This window comes from Hyperoodon ampullatus (genome assembly GCF_949752795.1).
Source record: "Hyperoodon ampullatus genome assembly, chromosome: 8".
NCBI classification, from domain to species: domain Eukaryota; kingdom Metazoa; phylum Chordata; class Mammalia; order Artiodactyla; family Ziphiidae; genus Hyperoodon; species Hyperoodon ampullatus.
The window spans coordinates 101,586,024-101,597,480 of NC_136921.1; the positions used below are offsets into that span (position 1 = coordinate 101,586,024).

At 46.7% G+C, this 11,457-nt stretch overlaps 2 protein-coding genes across 2 annotated transcripts in view; one reads left to right on the top strand and one right to left on the bottom strand.

Moving 5' to 3' along the window:
- The window catches only part of WDR33 (WD repeat domain 33), a 104,460-nt gene extending 97,677 nt beyond the window's left edge, over positions 1–6,783 (top strand). The window contains 4 exon segments of the mRNA XM_079710732.1: positions 2,893–3,056; positions 3,165–3,257; positions 4,106–4,321; positions 6,232–6,783. Of these exon segments, the coding sequence (XP_079566858.1) occupies positions 2,893–3,056; positions 3,165–3,257; positions 4,106–4,321; positions 6,232–6,461 (703 nt within the window). The 3' untranslated portion in view covers positions 6,462–6,783.
- A 3,062-nt stretch (positions 6,784–9,845) lies between these two features.
- SFT2D3 (SFT2 domain containing 3) lies at positions 9,846–11,008 on the bottom strand. Its single transcript, XM_079710200.1, has one exon. It carries the CDS (start codon positions 11,002–11,004, stop codon positions 10,348–10,350), a length of 657 nt encoding a protein of 218 aa, XP_079566326.1. The 5' UTR covers positions 11,005–11,008; the 3' UTR covers positions 9,846–10,347.
- Between the last annotated feature and the right edge of the window lie 449 nt (positions 11,009–11,457).

The following is an 11,457-nucleotide window of genomic DNA, read 5'->3' on the forward strand; positions in this document are numbered from 1 at the left end:
TCTCAGTAACTGTTGAATAAATGAGTGTGTTAAAGGGGGAGATGTATTTGACAGGGTTCAGTTCACTAGGAGGTGTGCTACTCAGCTTGGGCTGCCATAGCAAATACCCGGACTGGGGGGCTGAAACAACAGAAATCAGTTTTCTCACAGTACTGGAGGCTAGAAGTCCCAGATCAAGGTCTAGCCGGGTGGGTTTCTGGTGAGACTTCTCTTCCTGGCTTGCAGACAGCCACCGTCTCCCTTTGTCCTTGCATGGTGGAAAGAGAGTGAGCAGGCTCTTGCTGGTATCTCTTCTTATGTGAGCCCATCGTGGGGCCCCATGCTGAGAACCTCATCTAACCTAAATAGCTCTCAGAGGCCCATTTCCAAAATCACCTTGGTGGGTAGGGCTTCAACATGAATTTGGTGGAGGGGACGCAAACATTTAGTCCAGAACAGGAGCTGTTTTCTAATTAGGGCACATTAGACGCCCCCCCTTTCCTTTGGTAGCTAGGGCAGTCGTATAATGGCTGCCTGGACAAGAAAAGAGTCCTGCCATGTGTGGGGAGTCTCCCCTGAATCCGTCTCAGGGGAGCAGCGCCCTCTGCTGATACTCTCCCTGCTCCACTTACCTGCCCGTGTCAGTTCCACCCTCACCTTAGGTGGTTATTTCAGCCAGCGTCTGGGTCATACCCGCTTTGCTTGCAGAAGCATGGCTCATTAAGTTACCTCAGGACAGGAAGGGTATTAAAAAGGTAGCTAGTAGCTGGAACGGTGGAGTGAAAAAAGGAAAGCTCTTTTTACAGTAAAACACCAAGTTATAAATGGAGGAGGAGTGATAGAATTAGAAAATCACTTCTTTTAAGCACCCAGTGTCGTAATTGATTCAGGCAAGGATCATCAGTGGGGATGCTAAAAGCCACTGAGTAAAAAGATTGTGGAGAATCACCCATGCTGCCAAAGTATCACCCTACAGATTACTTAATTGCAAAGGAGAAAATGTACCTTTGCAACAATGAGTTTTGTTGCCATACCACTTTTGCATCCTAAACAATGAGACAGACTGGCATCACTGTGAAGGTATAAGACCTTTTGCCAGAAGTGTTTTACCTGAATCTAATCATGAGGAAGCAATCACATGAATTCAAATTGTGGAACGTTCTGTAAAACGAGCCATTTTGAAGGATGGATCCTTCAAAAATGTTGGGGCCTATCTCAGTAAAAATTTAAAAATAAATAAATAAATAAGTAAAGTCGAGGTCATGAAAGATAAAACGCAGGGTTGGGCGGGGCACTGTTCTAGATTAAGGTAGACCAAAGGGACGTGACCACTAAATAATAGTGTGTGATGATGACTGAAATCTATAAAGGCAACTGTAAAGGACGTTTTGAGGACAATTGGAGAAATTCAAGTTGGACTGTATATTAAATAATATTACATGTTATTTAGAGTGATAGTAGTGGTATTATGTAGGAGAAAGTCCTTGTTCTTAAAGAAATTTACTGAAGGATTTAGGGGTGAAGCATCATGTCACAGCTGGTTTTGAAATGGTTTAGAAAATGAATTTATAAATAGATGGATAGAGAAAAGACAAAGGCTCATGTGGCAGAATCTTAAGAACTGATTAATTAATTGCAGTGAAGGATGTATGGGCATTTGTTGCTCTATACTTGTATCTTTACTGTAAGTTTGAAATTTTTCGAAATAAAATGTTGGAGTAAAATATAACTCAGTGGAAACTCAGGAAAAAGCAGAAGGCTTGGTCTGAGAGGAAGCCACGAGCAGGCAGTTCATGCAGATGGCCCAGGCCCTTTCCCGCTTCTGATCCTTTCTCCAGTTTCCATGGCCTCTCCTGGGTGTTCACGTACCTTTCCTGCTGGCAGGCCCCTGTTCCTGCTTCCCCACAGGCTTCTGCTACAGCTCTGGCACCCCCTCATTAATGGTCCTGCTTCAGTAACACTCCTGGCTGACTTAGTTTCCCAGTTCCAGAATTTCTGAGAGGTGGTGAAATTCTCCACCAGCCCAGGCACCAGGTTGCCAGCTTGCCAGCGGGTGGGCTACCCATAAGCCAGAGGCCCTACCAGTACACCAGTCAGCTGTGGGCTGGGGCCGTTGCTGAAGTTCATGGCCACCAGGCCTGCCCCTGAGTAGAGGTGGGCCGGGGCAGATGGCAGAGCAGATGCCCCAAAACAAGTCGGGTACAGTTAGCAGGCATGAATCTGTGCCCCCCTTTTTTCTGATTATATAAGTAGTATTCATTATAAAAACATAAATGGTAATATGAAAAGTATTTGGGAAGCAATGATAAAGAGCCTGGGCTGGGTGTCAAGACTGGCTGAGTTCAAATCCCAACACTTACTGTGTGTCCTTAAGTAAATGACTTAACCTCTCTGAGCCCCAGTGTACACATGGGTAGAATAGTAGTGTCAGTTTCTTTTCTTTTTCCTTTCTATTTTTTGGTGTGCTGCATGGCATGCAGGATCTTAGTTCCCTGACCAGGGATCGAACCCATGCCCCCTGCCATGGAAGCACAGAGTCTTAACCACTGGACTGCCAGGGAAGTAATAGTGTCCGTTTCATAAGGTGGTTGTGAGGATAAAATGAAATGAAATAATACATGTAAAGCACTTGGCATGATATAAGCACCTAAAAAATGTTCACTGCTATTATTCCTAAAAGCCTAAAACAAAATTAAAATAACCCTACATTCTGGTACTTTTCCCTCTTGCCTGTTTTTACATGCCATATTGGGATTGTAAAATGGGTACTTTAAAAAATACATACTTTTATTTTGTTTTTCTCCCATTTAACATTGTATCATATTTTCTCACATCATTATGCTTCTTTGAAACATGAACTGAGGACTACAAGGTATTCCATTAGGTGGATATTCTATTGTTTTTCCCTAACAGCTTCAGACGAGGAGCCCCCCCGAGACATGAGGGCCGTGCTCCCCCCAGAGGAAGGGATGGTTTTCCTGGTCCCGAAGACTTTGGACCAGAGGAGAATTTTGATGGTTCTGATGAAACAGCCCGAGGAAGAGATCTCAGAGGTCGAGGTCGGGGTACCCCACGAGGTGAGCTGAGAACCCCGGGTCTGGGAAGGACGGGTGGAGAGGTAGGTTGTTGTGGACACCCCTGAAATAGTCTGTGAGTGTGCGGCGTTGCTGTGTTCTGTTGTGTAGGAGGAAGGAAGGGTTTACTTCCCACTCCTGATGAGTTCCCTCGCTTTGAAGGAGGTCGGAAACCAGACTCCTGGGATGGAAATAGAGAGCCAGGTAAGGCAGTAGAGCTGCTTGTGGCTTAGGGTCCCACAGTTCACAGAGTGTGGTCTGAGGACTCTCCCAGGGGCCCACTGGGTTCTCTCTTTAGCGACTCACCTCTCTGTGGCAGGCCGCATTGTCTTCAACCCACATCTTCAACCCACGGTGTAGACTGAATGCAAGAGCAGATGGGAGAACCCAGCTTTCTCCTACTGAGCCAGATATTAAAGAGATTTGTCTAAATACCACACTTTTCACTAAATTGTTTTGTTTTTGGAAAGTATAGTTAAATGAACTAAAGTTTTCTCAGTCTTCATTTCCGATAGGGCAAATGTTGTTAGAACTCTCATAAATGAATTCTCTTTGGGATCCTCAATAATTTTTAAGAGTGTAAAGACACTCTGAAACTAAAAAGTCTGAGAACCACTTTTCTGGCCCTTCCCTGCCTCCTCTTATTTCAGGAGGTACGTTGATTTCTAATCTTGACCCTTTTTGTGTACTCATGATGTGACTAGGTATTCAGGAAATGTTTCTTTCATGAGTGAATATTGGTTTTTGAGTTGCCACTTCTTTTTTTTTTTAAATTAATTAATTAATTAATTTACTTTTGGCTGTGTTGGGTCTTTCTGTGCGAGGGCTTTCTCTAGTTGCGGCGAGCGGGGGCCACTCTTCATCGTGGTGCGCGGGCCTCTCACTATCACGGCCTCTCTTGTTGCGGAGCACAGGCTCCAGACGCACAGGCTCAGTAGATGGAGTTGCCATTTATTCTTAACAGTATAATTCCTGTCTGCTTTTAGTCACACTGTACTTTAATATGAGATGGTTAGATTCTTAGCCTTCTGGATCTGTGTTTTCTATATCAGGGCCAGGTCATGAACATTTCCGTGATGCTCCCCGCCCTGATCATCCCCCTCACGACGGTCATTCCCCAGCTAGCAGAGAACGGTCCTCTTCTCTCCAAGGCATGGACATGGCATCCCTACCACCCCGAAAGCGCCCCTGGCATGATGGGCCAGGAACCTCTGAGCATAGAGAAATGGAAGCCCCAGGGGGTCCTTCTGAGGATCGAGGAGGCAAAGGTAAGTGAGGCCGGTGATTTCAGCTCAGGAGCTACGGATGCCACAGCCCTGCCAAGAAGGCTGCAGGGGTCACGGGAAGCCTCATCTCCAGGCCAGCCCCATCCCAATGTATGCCTGTTCTGTCTGTCCCCGACTGGGGTACTGGGGGTCCTTTCTCCACTCTACCCTCCAGGGCTTAGACTGTGCAAAGGCACATGTTCCCAGCTGTGGTACAGCCAGTTGGAGCTCTCAGTGGGTGACTGCAAGCTCAGCCTCTACGCAGTTCTTCTCCACTTGCTTCCAGGAATCTCTGGTTTGTTCACATTTTCCCCTCCGGCTCTCTTTCAGTTTGCCCCAGTACTTTCTCTGCTGATCTCTGAGACTCTTGCTCTAATTGGCAAATGTGCTCTCTGGTAGTGGCTGCTCTGATACCTTGAAGGGTGTCCCCAGTGCCAGGAAGAATTGTCCTCTCTCAGGTTCTGTGGTTTTTTTTTTTTTTAGTCTGAACCCAGGAGGAATTTGGCTTATGCCCAGAGTCACAAAGACTTTGGGGAGTATGGTCTGGAAGGGGTTTTCTTTTCAGGGGGGCAGTGGATTATTTCTACTACTTGAAACTTTGGATCTTTATTTTAGAGGCAGCACTGACTTTTAGCCCAGAGCAGTAGCCACCAAATGCTAACTACAGCTGTGGTCTCAGGTTAGGCTGGGCCGTTGCACATGTGGTGTACTTTGGAGGCTGCTGGAAAGACTGCCTGTGTGCCTCGACCTGTGCTCCACTCCTCAGTTCACCTGCCTCGTGGTTGTAGTCCCTTCATTACAAAGTTCTGCCTTTTGTTCTCAATAGTTTGGTTCTTCTCAGTGCAAAGCCCTCAGAAATTACCTCGTGTCACCAGTAGATCCCCCCACCCAGGCGCTCATTTTGTTGCTGGTTGGGGTGGGCACTGGGGACACCTTTGTAGGTCCAGGGCTGAGGCCACGTGGCTAGCGTGGAAATGATGTCCTAGCTGACAGATTCTCTGCCAAGGTACCTTCAGGTGGTGCTCAGCCAAAGTACCTAGGCTGAGCTTTGTAAGAAAAGAAGCCAAAATGCCTTTGGCTATTTTGGCTAGCTTTCCTCACCTCATTGTCTTAGCTGGATTCAAATTCCATTCAAAAATTTAAGACGAAGTTGGCAGTAGTCTTCTGATAATGCATTATGGGAGATGTGTCCAAATCCGATCATCTCAAGACAAAAAATCTTAAAGGTCAGAATCTTAAAAGTCATTAAGATACCTAGAGGTTTGTGTGTCTAAGTCTGGTACAAATAAAACTATCCCTGGGAGAAGCACTAAAAGCCAGTGTTTTTCTTTTTGTGCTTTTGTTTTTCAAGAAATGTTTTATCTGGTTATTTAAAAGGAAGTCAAAAGTGCTATATAGTTGTAGGATAATCATAGTAAACACTTATCCTGGTTAGAGCAATTGTAATAATTAACATCATCAACAGTTTGTATTTCTTAGTTGCTTCCAATGTTAAGTCAGTGCTTTTCAAACCTTCCCCTGGAATACCCCTGGTGGCGTAGGAGGGTGAAGATACACATCTCATGGACTGTAGGCATGGTCCATATGGTCGGTGACCTCCAGGAGGTGCTCCGTGTTTATCTCTTGGCTCCCTGTCAGTTCCGTCACAGCCTCGGGGAACACATGTGTAGGTGAGGCTGAGGGGTGCACAGCCACAAGCCAGGGCAGGAGTGAGATGGTGGTCCAGAAAAGCAGAGGCACAGCTTTCAGTGCTCTGAGGGCTATGCTCATGTCCTCAGAGCTCTGTGTTTTTTTTTTTTAAAAAAAAGAAGTGTTCCACTGTCTGTCGTCATAGAGTAAAAGTTTGTACCAGGAGTTGTTAACAGTCTCTGATGGAAAAAAAAGTCACATGTAAAACCATTGTTTCGTTTCAGGCCGAGGGGGCCCTGGACCTTCTCAGAGAGTGCCAAAGTCCGGACGTTCCAGCTCCTTGGATGGAGATCACCATGATGGATACCACAGAGATGAACCTTTTGGGGGCCCTCCAGGCAGTGGTACCCCTTCTAGAGGGGGCCGGAGTGGCAGTAACTGGGGTAGAGGGAGTAACATGAACTCTGGCCCGCCAAGGCGAGGAGCTTCAAGGGGGGGTGGAAGGGGTCGGTAGAAGTTGGGGCTCAATACCCCTCGGCCTCTCTGGACAGTATTTAAGAACTTCTGTGGACTTTCCAAGAGAAACAAAAGGAAACCTGCACCGTGTAGCCCTGAACTCTTTCTGGGGCAGCTGAATCCCAGGTGCCCCTGATGTCTTCAAGATGAAGAGACTGCTGCCAGAGTAGCTGGCTACCCAGAGTAGCTGGCCTTGTTTTGTCCTGTCCACCCACACTGCCCTAAATCCCACGTGGGCTTGTGAAGATAAGAGCTGGAATTTTTTTTTTTCTTTTTTTTTTTTAAAGTGTCACAAGACATGGAACCTCCACAAATTTAAGTTCATGTCCAATTGGAAATTTGTTTCTATATGTACAGTTTGTCAGAGAAAAAGTTGTTTTTGTATGAATACAGAATGTGATTTACGCAAGAATTAACAGAAAACAACTAGTCGTCAAGTGCTTGCCTTAAGGAAACCCTTAGCTTCCATTGCATCTGGTCTGCTGAGGGGTGTACAATTATTGCTTATATTTGTGAGCATACTTGATGGGAACCTCTAAGTCATCTAAAGTCATCTGTGAACTTTTTGTTTTTAAACAAATTCTTATCTAGCCATTGTCACACTTATTTCTGTAGTAGAGTGAAAAATACTTCAAAACTGTAACAAGGTTTGAAGTAGATTCAAAGCCTTATAATTAGTTAGATCTACTCTGGCAGATGGAAAATTATACACCGGAGGAAAAAAAATCTGGATGTCCAAGTAGGGGTCTTACTTGGCTGCATCTCCTAGTAATCACACCATAGACTTGAATTGCCTTTTTCTGATGAGAGGAACTTGACATAAACCAGAAATCAACTACACATACCTCCTGAATACTGTAAATCATTTCAAAAATGGTTCTAAGTTGAAAAGGAATGGATCAAAATATCTCTTAAAACAGTTGTGCAAAACTTAAATAATTTCTTCCTCTTCCACACTAGCTATGTGGAAACACCAATGTTTAAGGCAGAGGATTGTTCCAACTTAAAGTAAGCCAGGAAGTTCTCATCCACAACAAATTCCTTTAGTTTTAAATAAATGGAACATTTGGCCCAGTTTGAATTGAAAGCCAAAAGTTCAGTTTGAGATAACTCCAGCATACTTTCTATACTCACCCCTTACTTTGTTTTTATAAAAAGAAAGCTTTCATTATTCAAAGGACTGTCCTGTGGCCACCCTAACATCTCATTACTTTGCCAGCTTCAGTTTGGCATAGGAGAAAAGTTTCCTTGACAAATTTAGTGGTGCTGGAAAGTGTCAGTAGTTGCTTAGGAAAGGGATACTGACATAGTTGGAGAGTATATAAAAAAACTCCTGATTCTACATTAATTTAAAAAATGGTAAGCGCTAAGTTATCTCTGCAGATAAAATGTTGACCACACACACTGCTATTTTAGGGTGTTAGAACCTAGAGACTACAAGAGATTTTCTCTTTACTTTGCGATTTAAAACATCCTATTGATCAGCACTTTGCTCTAAACACATGTTTAGGAGACTCAGGATTGCTTTAGGTTTGAGGATATTCTTTTTTTTTTTTTTTTTTTTGCAGTACGCGGGCCTCTCACTGTTGTGGCCTCTCCTGTTGTGGAGCACAGGCTCCGGACGCGCAGGCTCAGCGGCCATGGCTCACGGGCCCAGCCGCTCCACAGCATGTGGGATCTTCCCGGACCGGGGCACGAACCCGTGTCCCCTGCATCAGCAGGCGGACTCTCAACCACTGTGCCACCAGGGAAGCCCTGAGGATATTCTTTATTTGCCCTCCACTGGTATAGCTTAAAAAGAAGTTGTAATCAAATTCTAAGAAGCTAAAAAGGGATCCAGAGAGCAAACCCATACAGAGATTTAGGCTCCTTCCTTCTGAGATTTATGTGGTAAGAACTTTATCATCATAACATTCCAAGGCTTTAACTTGAAAACAGTGCCTCAGTAAGCAGATAACCAGATCACATTTTGAGAATTCATTTAGAGAAAACTGAAAACATTATATATTAATTACTTAGTAATGCATTACTTAGTAAGTGATGCATTTTAAAGTATCACCATCAAAATACATACAAGATGTGCTTTGAATTTTATTAAAGCTTAGATTTCCAAACTGAATTCTTGAAAAAATGATGGGAAAACAATTTTTAAAAATACAGTAGCATGAACATAAAAGCCAACACTGTGAAATCTTCAGCCATGCAAACTGTAGAGAAATTTAGAACTAGAATGCAGATTTAACAAGGGGGTAGAAAGAGCAGCCAATGGTACACGTTTTCCAGTCACTCCCCCAAAACAGTGGATTTGCTTTTACAAACACCCCCTTGGTTAGTCCTCTTGAGGTAGGTAACCCTATTTACTGAGAGGGGAACAAGGCAGCATTCTTAGAGAATATGGGGGGCTGGGGTAAGTCTACAGTGTGGATGTTGGTCACTTTAGTGTCCACTTCTTGAAGCAGGGCTTAGGACGCTGATAAAAATCTAAATTTTGAGGTTGGACAAAGGGGCAAGGCTCTACTGCTGACTGACAGCCAGTTTCGGCAACACTGGAATCCAGCCCCAGCAGACAATTATTTTCAAATCGTGCACGCCAACATACAGAAAAGTGGTTCACAGCCTTAGCTGGAAAAGGAATCATCTGGAGAGCTCGAAAAAAATGCTGATGCCTGGCTCCCACCCCCACCGCCGCAGAGACAGACTGAGTTGATCTGAGGTAATTCTCATGTGAACGGAGAACCACTGGTGTAGGATTTAAACATTTTAAATAGTTTACTTCCTAGTTAATATACAGCTAGTGACAAAACATGTAGTTTTCTGGACTCATCAGAATATTGAGCCCATACTTTCTGGCAATAAATTAAGGTAAGTAAGAAGGTCCTAAACAAAAGTGCTAAACCTAAAATGAAGGAAATTTGGCAATCAGATATGAAAAGCATCTTACATTGCATGAAGATCAGACTGTAAAGTGTAAATTATAGTTAAAAAGCAGATCATAAAATTAGGAATAAAAAAATTAGGCCTTGTAGAAATCCATGGTTTCCATCAAATAGGGAAACCGCACGTAGAATCGTCTGTCTCCCAGGAGTCCCCTAGCTCAGTTCTGCCCACGGACCTCTCACAGCATTTACATGCACCTTACTGGGTACTTCTTACAGGATGCTTCTTGGTCCGTCACTTTCCTCATCTAATACAGAATCAATTTTCCTTTAATTTTATAAGGCACCATGTTTACAACGCCACTAAAAGTAGAAAAAACTGAGATAAACCGTCTTAACTGAAGTACTTTAAAAAATTCCGGTGGCTAAAGTCAGTATTTATTTTGATAACTCTTATGGATCCACTCACATTGAAGAATACGGAAAAATAATTTCCAAGAGCCGAAGAGAACAAGTTTACTGTAGCTAAGCTACTACAGTCTACCACTGGATTTTTTAAAGTGACAAAACGTGTAACAGAAGTCTGAGAAAAGTAATAAGGGCAGTTAACTAAAACGGAAGAGCTTAGTGTTCTTTTTCTTTTTCAACTGAGTGTAAACTAAGACCACGGTTAACGCAAAAGCAATTTATCATAAATGCTTCACAGTATGTCACCAACTCAAGGACAAAATTTAGTTCTCATAGCACTTGCTGCTGAGTATAGCACAAAACGCTGAACTTGAGGAGCTTCCGAAACGGCTCATATCTCAGTTTGACAACAGCTGCTCAGTTTACAGATTTCGCTGGCACAGTAAAGGAGCAGCCTTTGCCCCGCGCGCTCTGGTAACGGCGGGCGCAGTCCTTGGCATGGCGAGCGTTGGGCCCCTGGGCCGGCTGCGTGTGGTCTCCCGACGGCGCGTCCCGGGGGCGGACTCTGCGTCCTTTCCGACGGCGCGGGCCCCAGGCCTCTCACACGGGGAGCGCCTTGGCGAGGGTGGCGCCCGGGCCCAGGCGCCCAAGCGCCATGCGCAGCGCGGTGCCCGCTCCGCGGGGGAGCAAACCCAACAGCACGGCGAGCAGCGCAGCCACCTGCGCGCAGGCGCCCAGGGCCGTGAGCAACGTGCTGCGCAGACCCAGCGCCGCGTACAGCGTAGCACCCAGCGCGCCCACGTAGAGCAGCGCAGGCCGCGACGGCGCCTCCTCGCCGCGCAACAGGCGTCCGCACGCTGCACCGCCTCGCAGGAGCGTGCCGCCCGCTAGCGCCAGCGCCGAGCCCAGCGACCACAGCAGCGCGAACTTGCGGGCGCGCAGCAGCAACACTGGCGCGTAGAGTGCGGCCAGGCCGAAGCAGAGCGCGGCCAGCAGCAGGCACACGCCGCTCGCCGCCAGCCGCTGAGCGCGCGTCACTCTCGGCATGCACGTCGGTCCCGCCGCCGTCGTCGGCTCCGCGGAGCTCCGCGCCCACGTCCAGCGCAGGCCCGCGCGACCGAGCCACGCCCCCGCCGGCCCGGCCCCGGCCGTGGTCTCCTCCGCCTCTCCCGCGTTGAGCAGCGGCTCGGCGGCCGCCGGCCCGCCCGCTTTCCCCTGCGCCAGATACTCCTGCAGTTGGCGGTGGAGGTCCGCCATCTTGGGCGGGGGCTCCGGGAAGGGGAGGGCTGCCGCCCACTTCCGGTTTTGCTCGGTCACCGTTGGAAGCGGCTCGGCCCTCGGTCGGCTGTTGGTCGGCCTTGGCGGAAGGGGCGGGGCCTTCGGCTCGGCGACTTCAGCAGCCTCCGCGCCTTCAGCTGCCTCCGCTGGCCCCGGGGCTGGGGGCTCTGCCGGGCCTTGTGCGTTTACCCTCCTAGCCCCGGACCTTGTCCCGTGTCCGGTGTAGGCGCTGTGAGGGCCTGGATAAATCATGGCAGCATTAAAAGTTAGTTGGGGGGCGTGAGTCGGTGTGGTTATAAAAGAACTTGAAGGAAACTTAACGTATCTTGACCTTATGGATGTCAGTATCCTGTTGTGATATTGTGTTATAGCTTTTCAAGATGCTGCTATTGGGGGAAAATGGGGAAAGGGTACACGGGATCTACGTATTTC